Source organism: Myiozetetes cayanensis, unplaced genomic scaffold (assembly GCF_022539395.1).
Source record: "Myiozetetes cayanensis isolate MyiCay16 unplaced genomic scaffold, myiCay2020 scf4, whole genome shotgun sequence".
Classification (NCBI taxonomy): Eukaryota; Metazoa; Chordata; class Aves; order Passeriformes; family Tyrannidae; genus Myiozetetes; species Myiozetetes cayanensis.
The window spans coordinates 27,644,964-27,663,001 of NW_026087631.1; the positions used below are offsets into that span (position 1 = coordinate 27,644,964).

Consider the following 18,038-nt stretch of genomic DNA (forward strand, 5'->3'; position numbering starts at 1 on the left):
ACAAAACCATTAACAACCTTTGTAGCAGAAATGAGGCTACAGCTCAAGACACTGAAGAAGAAAAGACTTGTGTGACACACAACACCTACAGAGCTAAAAGACAGACCCATGGTATGAGGGTGCTTTGGAGTTCCTTGAGGAAAGAAATTAAAATCAGTCAATCTGCTATATAACTTTTCCATAGTGGTTCAGAAACATGTTAATTAGTAACTCTAGAAGAAAGAGAATTTGCATTCTCTCTTATGAATTGGTGACCTGAAAATAATACTCCATGTGTATTGTATATTCCAACACAGATGAGTTCATATTGTTCCTTCTTCAAATGGGACCCTCGAATTCCCATGGATTTTCATGAAACTCTAAAGAAATTGTTACTAAACCCCTGCAAGTAACTAGTTAACAAGAAACCTCAAAAGGGTAATGCAGACCTGAGACAGGTAAACCACAACCCATTTCAAACAGCACTTGTCCTTACACCGTTTAACAACAGATCTGAGTCAAAATCCACTATACTTAAATAACCTAATGTAAGGGTCCGGACACTTTCAGTGTAGAGCAGGAAAAATCCTTGAAAGCACAGATAACACCATTTTTTGTGTTTCTTTTGTTTGCCCTTGGTCCAAAGTATAAGTTCCGAGAACAAATTCTGAGTCATCAAAACAATTTTTCCGCAACGATTTTTTCATACCTGCTGACGACTACTGAGATCCAGTTGCTTCCAAAACTGAAAATCTAAACAGAGGTCGCGCCAATATTTACAGACTAATGACACTGAAAGGCAACGCTCATTCAGAGATAAGTTGGAAAATATCTGTAAAGAAAGAAAAAAAAAATATTTGTCAGATGTAACCATATTTTGAAGACAGAAATATTTTATTACTAATTCATCTTGTAAAAATAGGAAAGTATCAGCATGTATTGTAAAAGAAGATCTAGAATTTGCCCCCAACTTGATTAGTCAGGGACAATAACAAAAAAAATTACATCCCGCAAGAATGGACAATATTAGTAAGACACCTCAGCACAACCAATGTATCCTACTTAAGTCCTTATTTCTTAATTTAAGTTTCAAATATGCTTCTGAGATAGCATACCTAAAGAATTACAAATAAAAGTATCAGCTCAATGTTATTTCGTAAGCCTTTTAAAAGGTGTTTTCATTCCCATTCTGAAATGGATAGAAAACATTTTCTTTTATTTTTTTAACTGAACTGAAGAGTCAAAAAGGTATTAAAACACCAGTCTTGTGGGAAAGAGGTATGGGATGGCAGCACAGATCAGTAAATCAGCGTCATACAAGGGAACTTAGGCACACAATTAGCATTTTATACCCCAAGGTTTTGAGAACTATAGCTGCCTGCAAAAGTTACGGCTTATTCTTTTTTTATGGTGGGCTCATATATTGCTGTAATATTTATTACATTCAGCCCTTCCATAGAAGTACTGTTGCTTATTAATAAACATAAAAGAAGGCCTGCCAAGAGTTTCATATGACGGTACCGTGCTACCACAAATGAACTTACATCTACATGCCATCCAATAATGAGAAAAGGCAATAATGGCATTAAGATACACTGGAGTACAGACTGCAAAACACGCAAAAGTCCTTCTCTTCTGATGAGGACACTAAATAAAAGCACTACTGCCCATCTCAGGTAATTTTCTCAGGAAAATCTGAAAGCACTAGAGAGGGTCCGCAGGAAAGCACTGAAGTCTAGAAAACATGAAAACATTCAAAGCTACTAGCACTGTTTAGCAAAGGAAAAGGGATGGCAAAGAGGGTAAAAAAATAAAGAAAAGAGTAATGAAGCACTGAAACATAATACATGGTAACTTACAAAACTTTCATCATTGGGTGGTATTTAGAACAGGCTTGACAACCAACTGTCAAGAATAACCACCATAAACCATCTTCTGGAACAAGGGGAACAGTTATCTCAGCAGTTTTAAACGTGCGTATCCCTACAAGACCTCTTGATGAAAGAGTTTTCAGTAAGAGGGGAAGGAGTCAAACTCATGACATTCTGTAAATGCTTGCAAGATTTATCATTCCCATCTTCTAGCTATGAAAAACTCACAATCTCTAATGCAAGACTCCTCAGTGTTGAAGGACTGTGTGTGAACCCTGTTTTCCTGGGGGCCTTTGCTTGACCATCACCAGAGCCAATGGATGCTTCTCCTTAGGCAGTCAGTTGAACACGGACAGACAGAAGTGCAAACCAAACAATTGGTGCCTGCTTCCTCTCTGCGGTTCTCTGTCTGTAATGGTGAATCCATGGACAGAATGAGGACGTGGTTGTGATCAGCACCCAAAAAATACCATCTCCATCAGTCAAGGAGAAAGAAAGCACTAAATAGCAAGTGGTAATTTGGCATCTGACACTCCTACTGCAAAAGTGTCATTCTAAATGTTAGAAGAGGTGACAGCATGACAATGCTCAGCAATTTTTAGTAAAAGCAGTAGGAAACTTGAATTCCTGGTATCAGCAGGGAACAGAAGACTGAATCTTTTACCAGTTACAAAAACCTTACAAGAGAACAAGGCAACGTGATCCATGTTATGTTTAGACAGACATCTGACAGACTCAATGCTAAGAAAGATATCAAGGTTGGCATCATAAAATTCTTCAACCAACCTTTACTCCAGTAGGAAATAAATATGCTTACTTATGGAAATACCACCTTTTGTTTGAGAAACAAAAGCTTGCAGATCCAGAACACAGCAAACACAGAATAGGAAAGACTGTTGCTAATCCAGCTGCCACTGAGAAAAGGAAACCCATAAATAATTTTTGTATTTTATTTTGTTTGTTTTGGGTTTGCATAGCAAGGTTTTTGTAGTGGGGGGGGGCTACAGGGGTGGCTTCTGTGAGGAGTTGGAAGAAGTTTTCTCTTTGTCCAGAGCCAGTGCCAGGCAGCTCCAAGATGGATGCATCATTGGCCAAGGCTGAGTCCACCAGTGACGGTGGCAGCACCTCTGGGATTATGTATTTAAGAAGGGGGAAAAAACCCATCAGGTAGAAGCAAATCGCAACCAGAGAAGAGAGGAGTGACAATCTGTGATGAGGAAGGAGCGGTAGAAACAATGTATGATGAACTAACTGTAACCTCTGCTCTGCTCCCCCTGAACCTCTAGGGGAAGGAAGCAGAGGACTGTGAAAAACTAAGGCACAGGAAGGAGGGAGGAGTGGGGGAAGGTTTTAGTTTTACTTCTTTTTATCCTACTCTGATCTGACTAAAATAAATTCAATTGATTTCCTCAAGTCAAGCCTAGTTACAGTAATAGGTGAGTGATCTCCCCTATCCTTATCTCAACTCATTAGCCATATTTTCTCTCACCACTCCACCTAAGGAGGAGAGTGACAGAGCAGCTTTGGTGGGCAATTGGTGTCCAGGCAGATTAACCCACCACACTGCCACCCCACCAAAAGCTGAAAGCCCTCATAAGTCACAGACCTGCTACCGTATTGCTTCTGCTGTTTCACGCAGTAGTAATGATGGAAAAAAAAAGAAACAAGTTTGACTCAGTACATACATAAACAGTACATCTGCATAGACAATATCCTGAAAGAAATGTCTGAAAGCATGTTTTAGTCCATGCCGTATTGAATTCTAGCTGCAGAGACAATTAAGGAGTGTAGAGGTGCTGCAAATTGACTTAGAAAACAATCATCAGAGTGAAGCCACCAGGAGGAGAAGCAATGAGAAGTCATTCAGAAGCTTCAGCATGAAAAGGAGTAGCCACGTAAGTTACACAAGTAGTATGTGTTCAAAGATAAGAAGGACTTGTCTGCAGTAGTTGTAAAAGTTCCAGCTGAAAAAGGATGCTGAATAATGTCAGGTAAAACATCAACTTCTCTTCACTGTGCAATTGTTAAAAAAAGATGTATTGAATTATACTAAATGGAATTTAGCAGCAAAGACTATACGTATTCCAAGTAGTGACACATTATTCTTACATTAAGGGATTAGCTTAGCTACTAGTTAAAATAGTACATTTTAAAATAGTACATTAACGCATAAAACACGTCAACTCACCTTGATGACTTTCACCATCCTTTAATTGTTTCATTATCTAGATATATACTGATACTGTGACAGCTTATTTGTCCTGACTTAAATTTTCTAATTCCCAAGGATATATAAATACAGTTGAAAGCTAAAACCATTCTTACCCCAAGCCTGTTCAACTAATTCCTGCTTATGACAGGTAACTTTTTGAGGGCAATGGTTCTACTAGTTAGCATATTTAATTCCTGAAAATTGCAATCAACCATATACACTTTCATATCCACCCTTTCTTTTGTTGTTCCGCAACTCTGCCTAATCCCCCTTCCAAGCACCAGAGTATCCTTCAGCACTGCCAAGGGAGAAAAAAAGTTTAATAAGACTTTCTAGAATATTTTCACTCTTTTTTTTTTTTTTTTACCCTTTTGGCAAAAGGCAAGGGTAGAGGAAGCAGAGTTCTGAAAAAGATGCAAACTCTTGTTTCTCACTCTCAGTTCACTCTCTTTTAGATCAAATTCTAAAGATGTCAGTGCCTCCTCCTTCACCCTTTCACATGATAGTTAAGATTAGTGGGTTTCTCTTCCCCTTCAATGGATGCAAGAGACTTTCTGGGACTTTCTGTTCCCCACTAATCATATCTTATCACACCTTCCAGATCTAATATATTCTTAAACATCAAGCTCTTGCTTTGAAATAAGGTTTCACACAGACTCATTGAAGACCATTAATGCCTTCCTTGCCTCAGTCTCTAATAGCAGACCAGTTCCTCTCCAGGTATCAAGCCTGCTGAGTTGGAAGACAGGGAGTAGAATGAAGCCCCCCACAATCCAAGTGGAAATGATCAGTGATCTGCTACACCACTTAGACACACACAGGCCTAAGGGGCCAAATGGGATCCCTGGGCCCTGAGGGAGCTGGTGGAAGTGCTTACCAAGCCACTTTCAATTACTTATGAACAGTCTTGGCTAACCAGGGAGGTTCCAATCGACTGGATGTTGGCAAATGTGACACATGTACGGGATGCATGTGGCACGTACAGGACAACCAAGGCATCAGACTCAGTGTATCAGAGATTGTTGACATGTTTTGGTCTGAGTTTGGCCCAGCCACCTGCAAAAGTTTTGTTCTTTGTCTGCCAAGTTCACTGATCAGTGAAACAGCTAATTGGATAAAAAATGCAGGTGGCTCATGCTCAGGGCTCTCAAGCTTCACAGGAAGGACAGTGTTGCCTTCTGTGGGGATGCCCGCTATCTTTGTGAGCCTGCTGACCCCCCAAGGATGCAGCCTCTGCTATGGGAAATTCTGGTTATCCTGGGGTTGGTAAGACAATCTGGAGAACAGACCTGCATGAGTGCAGGTTTCACTGAGGGCTTAGTTCACTCCCCTCCTTTCCTGTCTCTCGGGTTCCCGTTTACTTGGTCACTGTCTGTAATAAATATTGGCTTTATTGTTGAGCTTTCAGCAGTGTCTTGGTTTTCAATCTCAGTATCCTTTCAAACTCACTCCGTTACACCCAGCCAGCATAGTTTCATGAAATGCCCATCTTGCTTGACCAATCTGATCTCCTCCTATGACAACGTCACCTACTTGTTGGGTGAGTGAAAGGTTGTGGACGTTGTCCACCTAGAATTCAGTAAAGCCTTCGACAGTATTTCCCACAGCATTCTCCTGGGGAAACTGGTAGCTCATGGCTTGGACAGGTGCACTGTTTGCTGGGTTAAAAACCGTTTGCACATCCAGGCCCAGGGCAGCAATCACCCTCCTATGTTGCGCAGTGGTAAAGCCAAACCTTGGAACCTGTGTTCAGTTCTGCGCTCCTCACTACAGCAAAGACATTGAGGTGCTGGAGCGAATCCAGAGAAGGTCAACGGAGATAGTGAAGGGTCTGGAGCACAAGTCCTATGAGTAGAGGCTGAGGGTGCTGGGGGTGTTCAGCCTGGAGAAAAGCAGGCTCAGAGGTGACCTTATTAGTCTCTACAACTACCTGAAAGGAGGTTGTAGCCAGGTGGGGGTTGGTCTCTTCTCCCAGGGAACAAGAAAGAACAAGAGGAAATAGCCTCAAGTTGAGGGAAAGGAAGTACAGTTTAGACACCAGGAAAAATTTTCTCACTGGAAGGGTTGCCAAGCACTTGAACAGACTGCCCAGGGAAGTGGTGGAGTTGTCATCCCTGAAGGTAATTAAAATGTATGTAGAAACAGCACTTAGGGACATGGATAAAGTGGTGGAGCTGGAAGTACTGGGCTAATGGTTGGACTCTATGGTATTAGAGGCCTTTTCCAACCTAAATGATTCTATATCAAAAAGAAAACCCAACAATGCAACACTCAGGACAGCAAAAGCCAACTAACAGGTATAGTTAGTTGTCAGTCAAATCACATGCTGAACTCTGAATTAAGTTCAGCATCTCTTACAGGAAAAAAAGCCATGTAAACAAGTTGTTTAACCTTTAAACAACAAAATGCAACTAATTTAACAGAATTCCGAGTCGATCCACCATTCTAAATCAGGTGATGGTTCAACTGATTTTAATTCAGCTAAACTAAGTCCTTGCACAGCACAACTTAGATCAACAAAGAAGAGTGTCTGACCAAGTTCTGGGGTTTTTCTGAACTTCCTAAAATAATTTTTTTGTAACACAGTGGATGGGAAAGTAAGAAAGAAGATGTTGATTAATATTATTGAAGAGTCTAACCAGAAAACCTAGAAATAAAAGTTATTCTGTGTAATTGTCTTGCTTACCCTTGAGTCCCCACATTTTGGGCTTTAGACATTAGACCTTTAACACGTCCACACTGTTTCTTCACCAAATGTATGCTAGATATTTAAAGCTGTATATTCAAAAACAGACTACTTTGAACTTTTGTGCTAAATGTTAGAATTTCAGCAGGAAGAGAGGAGAAGAAAAGAAGAAAAATCCCTCACAAACTAACAAAAAAACCCCCACAAACCACAAAAATTCCCAAACAAAAAAAACCCCAAAACTAAAAAATGATCCACAAAGCACCCTATAAATACATTTTTTAAAAAAATATTAAAGATCAGTTTTAAATATCACAAATCCACATATTATATTTATTTCTTTTGCCTTTAAATATTTGGTAACTTTGGTCTTAAATCAAGTTCCTCAAAGTCAATCAAATTAAGAAGATAACTGCATTTTTATCAACAGAAATAATGAAAAGTCCATCAGACCTATGAAAGTTACAATGAAAAGAAGTTCAGTACTAGAAAATTGTGCATGTGTTTATACACCCTCAGCATCAAGTTTTCTAAAAATCAGTTCACATCACACAAATCAAGTATGAAGTAAACATAAGCATAATTCAAGAAATAATTTTAACTTATGAAAAGGCAATCCTTATAAAAAAAACCCTCCCTTAACAACCACAATCAAGAAGTTAGATTAATTGACTGCAGAGACTTAAGAAGTTTTTGCCTCAGGAAAAGAGTCAAGAAAATTCAGTTGATTGCTAATATCGTTCCTAGAGATACTGCTAACCTTAAGGACAAGGTGAAGTTTTGTGAACATGAACATAATATAGGGTCCATGGTAGAACAGACTGTAAAAGATGAGCCCTTACTTCTGTCCATCGTTTTCATGTGAAAGATCTTTCAATCCAACTAGAAGAGTAAAGATTTCTGTGAAAGAAGCTTTCTTTTATCAATAAACAACTTTTGTATACAGGAAAAGGTATCTACAAAATTGCTTTCATTACATTGCATCGGGTAGATTTGTTTGAAACCATTAATAATAAAAGAACATTAAAATGTGCACTCAAACGTTTCATGGTGCCTAATGAACTTGAGACGTTCATTATTGGAAAACTGCTCATTTATTCCATCAACTGAGTGCAAATTTTTTTCATTAAATAACTGAAACTTCAAAATTATCAAAAATATTTCTGAAGTACCATCTTATCAAGGGAACATGTTAGCACAAGACATTTTACCATGAACTGTTAAACACAGTATTTGTTAACTGCAGGTCTAGAGCAACTAGGCTATCAGTGGGTTTATGCTTATTGAAGAAAGCTTCATTCTATTACAAAAAATTAAAGAATCATACATAACTGGAGAGGAACAAAGAACAGACAAATATTTGCTTTGTTTTTAAGACACTTCCTCACTTTAGCACATAACTACAACAGAACAAGGGAATCATGAATGATTTTGAGCACACAAAAGAAATGTGAGCACTGCATGCCCATACCTCTCAAAGCAGCCTTAGTACACCCATGAAGTGTGGCAAGTTAAAAATGGTCTTGTGATTAACAAAAATGTGTCAGCCAGGAAAAGCCATGGTGTGATTTCACATCATAGCCTGGATTCTTCTGGCAAGCTGCCAGCAGCAGGAACAGTTTACCAATCCCCTAATCCTAGCTACCTGAATTTTTGCACTGGATTTAGTGACTGTGCTCAGATAAGTCTTTTCAGGCACCTCATCCTGAGGAAAAGTTTTGCAGTGTTAGATTGGTGTCAGATTAGCCATCTGAACTAACTCCCTCTGCAACGGCTTGATCACTCTGCAGAGCACAAGGCCACCAGAAGGAAAGTACAGCCAGAGGTTACAAAAGGGAGACAAGACAATGCCCTTACCAGCCACTTACTAACAGACTGCCTTAGCTGTGAGGCAAATTACCACTTTAGTTTCTTTCTATAAGAAATGACAGAGGATGCTGACACCATACCTTTCCTCCTAATGGAAAGAATGGTTTCTGACGAATAAGAAGAATATCTTTACTTGAAGGGTCTGACAGTGTTTTTACTCCCAACCATCTAACCGTCCTCACTAAAAGACATCAGTACTGCTTCTGAATCACCTTAATAAATAATGGCCAGTCTTCGCGAGTGAAGATCCAGGGAAGGTCTTTACACCTTCCAGCCTGCGCATTGGATTTTTTAGGTGAGACACAGTGTGCGCGGAACTGAGCCCACCCTTTAATCCTAAGGTTCATCTGCTGGGGCCAAGCAAGCTTGGACGGTGGCAGCGAGGTCCTCAGGACATAGATGGATTGCCTTCTAAGGGCTAACGAGCTCCATCGGCCCGGGGAGTGTCCCTGACTGGGAATCGAACCCGGGCCTCTGCGGTGACAGCACCGCACCCTTAACCACTAGACCACCAGGGGCTCCCTGAATCACCTTACCAGTTTAAAAACATACCAAAATCTGGGAAAGATCAAACACAGGTCAAGCAACCTGAACAAAAGCAACAAATAAATTAATAGGGAATGAAAACAGCAGTTAAATTTAACCTACTTTACATTCCAACGCTGTATAACTTGTAACCGACTTGCTTTCTCCATGCAATAATACATAGTTTTGGGGATGCAGAGCAAGTCAAGCCAACACCTAAACAACATCAGTAAAAGTCTCACTGTCCGTAAGTGTCAAGGTATCTATCTTGCCACCAGGAAAAACAAATTTCTTTCTAAGACATTTGTCTCCACCATCACATAGTTCACCCTGTAATGTTAATACCTACATACTTACACAAAAGCCACCTTTTCACACACACCTCTAGAAAGCAAAATAATTGTTAATAATACTGCAACAAATCATAATAACCTTATCAGGACATCTTTGAGAACTTTATCACTGAAATAATGTCCACATACTATCTTCTCTTTAGTTACCAATCTACTGGCACACCTATCCTTCACAATTGTGCCCCTCAACTGCATTCCAGAAGCTCAGCAACAGCACAGTGAAACTAAGACTGGGTCATTTCCCTGACACAGTCACAGCTGGACACTAAGCTTCATAGGAAAACAAATGAACAAAAAGCCAAAAAGAAACCAAAACAAAACCACAACGAGCCATACTGCAAGAGGAAAAAAGAGTTCAAATGAATTAATATTGAAATAAAAGAACATTTACCTCCTTGCATTAGCCACAAAGGTTCAGAACCCTTGCCATTTTTCTTAGTGCTAGAGCTAAAAGTAACACTTGACATGAACTCTAGACAGGATAAACTGATGGGAACACCAGCTTAAGTAGCAAAGAAAGCTGGTATTACAACAGTAACTCCATGAACTTGAGGATAAGGTGTAATCCAAATGACGTATTTTGGTGCCTCCTCACTAGACCTGACAAAAAAAAAATAACTTAAAACAAAAAATAAAAAACTAAATCTCAGTGTAACTAACTAAGATGTATACTCAGTCTTTTCAGGTATAATTTTATCAAAAATAAATGCCAGCATTCAAAACTCAGAAGATAAAACCAAAGGTTTATCTATCTCTGGATAGCTTTGGATAAAACCAAACCCACTTAATATCATTCAGATAATGTTAAATGCAGTGCTAGTAGTACAGTGACATCAACAATGCATTTTGTATCAACGTTATCACAAGTAAGCATGTTATCACAATATGTAAGCTACTACAACAGGGGAAGGAAGAATGAGAAAAATAAGTAAAAAACAATCAGTAAAGATGTAAGGAAACGACTCAGTAGTGCCTCAAACAACAGCAATAACGTATTTACAAGAACCCTACATTAAATAACATACACACACACACATATTCATCTTCCCTTCATAGTGTCTTAGCCCTAAGCCAAAACTGGCAGGGTCTCTGTTACAGGCAGAGCAGCATGTGTTTATGCTTTATAGAAGAGCAGCAAACTGAGAAAGAAGACATCAAAAAGAAGACATCATCTATTCTAGATCCTTCTTGCTCTGCATCAAGTTCAAGCACACCCCAAACATCTCTGATGAGGACACTTCACTTGATGTTAAAACAAGAATTAATAAACAAAAATCCCAACTCCTCACATAACCAAAGAGACGGGAAACCACCCTTGCCAAGAGTTAAGTGTTCTCACACTGTGTTATTTTCTACATATCTCACCAAAATTAAGCTTATTTATTCCTTTTATTTGACAAGGGACAAGAACACACTTGAACTTTCCAAGTTTCTCTCACCGAAGACTGCATCTTAGTCTTCTTTCTGAATAAGTGTCATTCAGTTTGACCAGAATCTTCCCACTACTGTAACATGGCCATGTTTTCACGACCTCTGAGTCTTTGCTGATGTCTCTTTCATTTGTCTGTGGGTTTCTAAGTAGAGCCCAGTACCCACAGCCTAATGCAGTACTCTTGCACAGGCTTTAAAAGCACCAAGCACAGCACAGAATTTCCTGTTACTTGCACAATTCCTGGTAATACAGCTCAAAAGGAAATCTGAAGTGTTTGAATTGACATTCTCTTGTAAGTTCACAACTCAATTTGCAGACCATTTTATACCAGTTAACTGTTTTGATTAAACAGCAGCACAGCAAAGAGGTAACAGGTACAACAGGACAATTACTTTATTTTTCTATTTAATTTCTGTTTTCCAGAAATAAATAACAGTAAGACCACAATAGGCACAGACTTGTGACAAACAGCACAAAGTTAATAAAAATTAGTGATTTGTAGTGCAAGATTTTGACAACTTCTGCACTGCTGAAAGAGCTCCTTTTTTTATTCATACAGCTAGATTACAATCAAGTTGACAGATCTATAATTTCTTAATTCCCTTCAAGTTTTTAAGAGAATTATTTAAATTACCGTTTAATCAAAGGTAATCACCCTCTTCTACAAAGATTAAAGATGAAATTTTGCCCACTGTATAAAACTTTTTTTCCTCATACATATTTCAGTAGCCAAAATCCACAAGCTTGTTTGATTTGTGGAACTGCAATTCTTTTATCACTTCATATTGATCAGGATACTTCTTCGCCAGTCAGGGAAATAGGATCAACTGGCACACTCACTATGAACTTCCCAATTCATTAGGGTCCATCTGATGATCTGCAGGCCATGTTCAGTCTGACAAAAACCTTTCTACTCAGTCTGTAATCTTAGAGAAGCCTTAACCACTGCTTAACAGCAAAACAGCACCTAAGCAGACAAAGCGGACAGCTATTCCTTAAGAGTTCCTGGCAGTGCTTCTTTGGGCTTATCTTAAGGCCACATATACTGACACCGGTGACAGCCATTCCTGTGCTAACACCACTGCATCAGGAGGTGACAGATATGGGAATCATGGGAAGGAAACAAAAAAACACAGCGGGATGTGCCTCCTGAGACTTCTGAGGATGGACTCTCTTGTCCTTGTATTGTGTCTCCACTACCTACCGTGAAAAGTTTAGTAAAGATTTTGGGTATATTTGTCTCCCATGCTCTCATAACAAATGACACCTCTGGAGAAAGAATATCCTAAATCTAATCCTATCTGTATCAAAATCCATCATATGAAGGCCTTCAGGCACCTGCATAATCCACTTAACAAGATGCCTGGTTAGAAATCTTAAATTGAAAGTTCTATAGCAGAATAGTATGTTACAGAAGTTGCCAAAAAAAGCTGAACACTGGAATAGTTAAGAAGCAGATATATACAGAGAGATATAGATAGACAGACACCTCAAAAAACCAAAGCAACCAACTTAATCCATAACTATAGCTAAGGATTGAAGGGCAAAGGCGGGACGGGGGGGGGGGGAGGAGATGGTGACAAAAAAAAACCACAAACAAAACAAACAGGTGAGGAGAGTGACTCCAGATGCTGGAATTAACAGCCTGCCTTTTCAAAAACATTGTAGAAGGAGCTGTAATACAGGGCAACTAAAGAGACAAAATCATTGGGGGAGGCAGATGTCTGTCCTGATTTCAGCAGGGATAGAGTTCTTCTTAGTACCTGGTACAATGCTTTGTAGTTGGTACGAAGCAAATGTTTGGGTAGCACCTGGTCCTCTCAGTGTTATTTCTTTATCTTTTTCCTTTTCCTTCCAAATACTAATATTGTTAACGGTAATACTACATTTTATTTTGTTTCAGTTATTAAACTCTTCTTATCTCAACCCACAAGGTATACTCTCCCCCCCCACAGTTCTCCTCCACACCAATAAGAAAGGAGACGAGAGGTGGTGTGTGGCTGTGGTGAGTGTCTGCCTGGTATTTAGCAGTCAGCTGGGGTTAAAAAACACTTGGTTTGTAAAAAAAAAATAAAAAAATTAACCAAATTTTCAAAGTACAGATAAAACAGAAAAGAGTTGAAATAACATTTAAACTAGTGCACAGGCGAGATGGACATGCATCTTTCACTATTAAAAGCACTGGTTTATGGTAGATTATAGACCACTATTTTTGAAAAAATGAATCTGACTACTAAAGTAACCACAGAGAAGTAGTCGTATCATTATCAAATACTGTTTAAGTCATACTAAACAAGTCAGTCCCGTTTCAAAGCCTAAAACAATTGAACATCAAAGAAAAAATTATCTTTCAACAACACTGGCAAACAGGTGAATTCTTTTTTAAAAGAACTACAAGACAAACCTTCAATTCTGCAATAACAGAAGAGATTAATTCATATAAGATAGCTCATAAGTCTTAAGTATTTAAGTATTTGCCTAAAATTAACTTGCATAGTGCATCTATAAAACATGACATACCCTTAGTAACAATCATGTGCAGTTAGAAAAAAAAATCCAAAATCAAACAACACAACAAAAAAAACCCTCAAAACAACCAAACCTCGCACAGCATTAGTTTTATGTGCAAGACAGATAAGCACGGTGCTATTGTCTGACAACAAAAGAGTTAAGGAAGTACTTTCTACTTTGGATGTACAACTAACAAAATACAAAGAACAGTAAGAGTCATATGTTTCACACTCCTGCATTATCACGCCCTGCTTTAAATTTAGCCATCTGACCGCGGAGTAAACTCCTGTAATCCTGAAACCTTATTTCCTATAATCCTGAAACGTTATTCCCCAAAATTTAAAGACATACTCGCATCAACCTATGGAAAACATCAAGGGATTCAGTTCCAGCTTGACTTGTCTTTTTAGCTAATGTTTAGCTGCAGGCAGTCATCGTAATGATCAACAGAAGAGCTTAAAAACGGCAAGTCGTTCTTGAAAGAGTCCAGAACTAAAGGAACCTAAAGACAGCAAAAGGGACGGGAAAGAAGGACAGGAAAGAAGGCCATTATCTGAATATACAGCCTAAGATGTTATGGAAGCATGTAATTCAAGAGAGCTACAAAGGCTCAGATTGACTGTGAACCCAGTAAAGCCGAAACTGATTCAAAACACACAGTACTACAAAGTTTTTCCCAATCAATATTGCAAACTTGTTTATGTAGTGCCAGACCCCCTTGCAGAATCCTCTACCCGTGACCTGAGTAAAAGGCAACCCGTGAAGGGCATTACGAAGTGAACTGTTACGGTCAAAATAGCTACGGGACAGCTTCTGGAGCAGATCTATGTGTCTGCACCTCCAGGTGAGGGCTCCAGACGCCGTTTACAATGACAAACGAACAGGGCGGGGGAAACTAGACACAAAACCAAAAAACAGACAGAAAACCCTATATAGCCCCCAAAGCTGGGCGCCGAGACCCCTCTGGACAGGGCCTGCGGCTTCACCTCTACCCTGAGCCCGCTAGGGACACCCTAGGGGCAGGGACACCCCTTCCCAAACCCGCAGGGAGGGGCTTGGCCCGTCCTCCCTCCCGCCCCGACCCACCTTGAGGAGGATGGAGGGCGGCAGCTGGTTGATGTCCGGGGCGGGCGGCGGCAGCGGCTCCCGGCAGCTGTCGCCGGGGTGCTCCAGAGGCTCCTCACAGCCTGCCTTGCCGCCTCTCTCCTTCTCCTCCGCCGTGCCCTGATCCTTGTCCTCCAGGGGCGCGGGGGGCGGCGGCGAGGTGGGCTGTCCCCCGCCGCCCTGCCCGGCGCTGCCCCCGCCGCTCTCCCCTGCGGCGCCGGGCAGAGCGAGCAGCTGCGGCTCGGCCGGGCACTGGCAGGCGCCGGGCTCGGGCTCGGCGGCGGCGCAGCGCGGCTGTTTGCAGGGCGGGCAGGCGGACAGCCCGGCCCCCTTGCGCTTGCACACCATCTCGGCGGACGCCTCGCCGGGTGGCCCCAGGAGGCCCCGCACGGGCGAGGGCAGCAGGCCGGAGAGGAAGAGGCGCTGGCAGCGGCCCGGCGGGTCCCAGGCGGCGGGTGCCAGGCGGAGGAGGCGGCGGGCGACGCGCTGCTCTGCGGCGGTCAGAGACACGTAGGGCGGGGGCGGCGGCAGCAGCGGGTCCCCGGCGGGCAGCGGCTGCTCCGGGGCGGGCGGGCTGGTGCCGTGCACGATGAAGCAGAGCATGCAGGGCCCGCGCAGGAAGCAGCTCCGGCTGCGCGGCGGCACCTTCCCCCGCGGGCGGCGGCGGTCCCGGCTCAGGCTCCTTGCCTCCTTCGAGAGCAGGTGGCCCATATAGGAGGGCAGGCGGCGGCGGCGGAAGGGCGGGTGTCACCTGCGGGAGGCGGCGCCGGGCGCTGACATGCTGCCGGCGGGCCGGGGCAGGAGGCGGCGACGGCGGGGCTGGTTCCGGGACGCCGGCAGGGAGGGAGGAAGGGAGGAGGGAAAAGCTTCCGCTGCCGCTCCCTGACCTCCCCCGGCGAGGCGTGGGCGGTGCTCCTCGGGCCGGTGGCGGCGGGGAGGGAGGCGTGAGAGGGGTGCGGGCGGGGACCCGCGGTATGCCTCTGTGAGGGTACGGGCGTCATTTAAATGCACTTGCTGTGTTTGTAAAGGCAGACTGGATACGGCACATCCGCATCTAATATTTACGTGTAGATTGTCGCAGGATCGTTAGGGTTGGGAGGCAGCTCTGGAAGTCGCCAAGGCAGGGTCGCCGGGAACAGCTGGCACAGGAACGTGTCCTATTGCGTTTGGAATGTCTCCACAAAGGGAGATTCCGCGACCTCCCTGGGCTGCCTATTGCAGTGCTCTGCCACCTCCAGTGTAAAGAAGTTCTTCATGTTGAGGTGGAACTTCTTGTGTTTTAGTTTATGGCCGCTGCTACTCGTCCTCTTGCTGGGGGCCACTGAAAAAGCCTGGCACCATCCTCTTGGCACCCACCTTTGAGGTTATTTATATGCATTAATGAGACCCCCTCTCAGTGTTCTCTAAGCTAAACAGGCCCAGCTGCCGCCTCTCATAAGGGAGATGCTCCAGACCCCTCATCATCTCTGTGGCCTCCACTGGACCCTTTCCAGTAGCTCCTTGTCATATATATATAATATTATATATATATATATGTATATACACATGTATGTCTAGATCTATATGTGTGTATACATATGTACATATGTACACACACAACGCACTGGTGTTGGATTATATGCAGGACAATGGCAGAGCAACAGAATCCTAGAGACCAGCAAGAGCAGACCTCCAAATTTTCTTCTGTCAACACCATCTTCCTGCCAACACACTACGACAATTATCTGGTTTCTGCTGGTTTAGTTAATTGTCCAGCCAGAACCAGGGCTCGTATAGGACCTCTGTCCCTATATGCCCTGCTCCTGAGGATGCTCACCTCTAACTACAGTGTGTTGAACCTCAGTGTGGCTGCCCAGACTCTGTAAATCTTTAGAATCTGGGCTGCAGTGATTTAATTAAGACTCTGATCAATGCCTTGCAAAACCAATTTGTTTCAGCATTCCGTTCTAAACTATTGACATAACTTGGCTTAGATATATAGGTTTAAGTATATGTGCAATTTTGTCTTTAGTAAAAGGTGTATGGGGAGGGAGAAGGCAGCTTATATATGGTGTAGTAGTAATATTAAATAACTAATAATATTAAATAACAAAATTAAATAAAATTATATAAATAATAATATTAAATAACAAAGCAGGAGAAGAAATGTACGATATTATGTAGCACATCTTTTGGCCTTTTGCCTAGGGAGTGGTTATGTTAAGATTAAAATACCCATGCTACTGTTATTTTTGTTTGTTACCTCTTTTATTAGTCTTCAGCAACTCATTAAAAATGTGTGTCCTATGAGAAAAATACTAAATATAACTTTGGATAAAAGAGCAATAGAATATTTTATCTGGATTTATAACTGGAATGAGGTCCATCATTATAAACCGCAGCAAATTTTGGGAAGGTCTTTTCCTCCCTGTTGGGAGGATGGGTTGAAAAGCGGAAGACGGTTGAGGAGGATCTAGTAACGTTGCAGCAGGAAGTAGCCCTTGATGAGACTGTGTGAGCAATGATCCTCTTACACAAGCTAAGTTTACCAGTGCCTGCTGTCCACTTGTGTAGCCCAGGTGTTGCTTCAGGCGTCCCCCCGGTCAGCAAAGTGTGGGACGGGGCTTAGCCATGGGGTTGTGATATTCCCAGCTGCCTGCCTGTGTCAACTCATACACTCCTTCAGATTGCAAAAATTTATTTCAGTAAGGGCAAACATTCAAAACAAACAGCATTCAGAATAAATGCTGGCCTCCTTGAACTTCTGCGATGCGGATGCTTCCCACACAGGCTGCAGTGCTTCATGAACTCCTCCAGAGTGGGTGTCTTCTACAAGTCCACAGGTCCTGCTAAAAGTCTGTTCCAGAACAGGCTTCTGATGGGGTCACATCTGCCTTTGGCATCCAGTTGCTCCAGTGTGGAGTCCTCCATGGGCTGTAGGTGAATCTCTGCACAACTATGAACTCATCTGCAGGTTCCTTCAACTCAAGTTCCAGCCTGTCCAGAACAGCATAACAGGAGCAGCAGCAATATGATGGCTACCCGCCAGCTCAGGGCTTCACTGTGGCTGTCACCAAAGTGTTCCCAGGCACAACACAGTGAGGGGATGAGCAGTGCAGGGAGCAGTGAAAACAAAAGGCAGCCATTAATGAGCACTAAGACTCTAAAAGACAGCAAGCCTAGTGGCAAGCACAGGAGCCTGGCAATTATTAGTTAAACAGCAATAGCAGCTATGCACTTTATCTAGTACATTCCAGTCAAATCTGTTGTTATCTCAACTCTTCATGCCCTACATTGGGTGCCAAAAACAACTGTCATGGTTCAACCCCAGCTGTTGGTTTTTTTTTTTCCTTTGCATCACTTCCTTGAGTTTTAATTCTCTCTTGTTTTTTATTATTTTTCCTCCTTTTTTTTCAATTAACCATTACTATTTTTAAAATATCAAACTATTGTTACCTCAACCCATGAGTTTGTTTCTCACTTTTACACTTCTGTTCCTTCCCTTTCCCATCGGGGT

General features: G+C 42.1%; 1 protein-coding gene across 2 annotated transcripts in view; it reads right to left on the reverse strand.

The window, feature by feature from the left end:
• The window catches only part of FBXL17 (F-box and leucine rich repeat protein 17), a 284,365-nt gene extending 269,076 nt beyond the window's left edge, over positions 1 to 15,289 (reverse strand). Inside the window, exons 1-2 of one of the 2 annotated variants that reach the window (XM_050328407.1) lie at positions 14,525 to 15,283; positions 689 to 811 (exon numbers count right to left, since the gene is read on the reverse strand). In XM_050328407.1, coding sequence (XP_050184364.1) covers positions 689 to 811; positions 14,525 to 15,253 — 852 coding nt within the window. In that variant the 5' untranslated portion in view covers positions 15,254 to 15,283. Of the gene's footprint in view, positions 1 to 688; positions 812 to 14,524 lie in introns of both variants that reach the window. The other variant, XM_050328408.1, reaches the window with a different exon arrangement.
• Between the last annotated feature and the right edge of the window lie 2,749 nt (positions 15,290 to 18,038).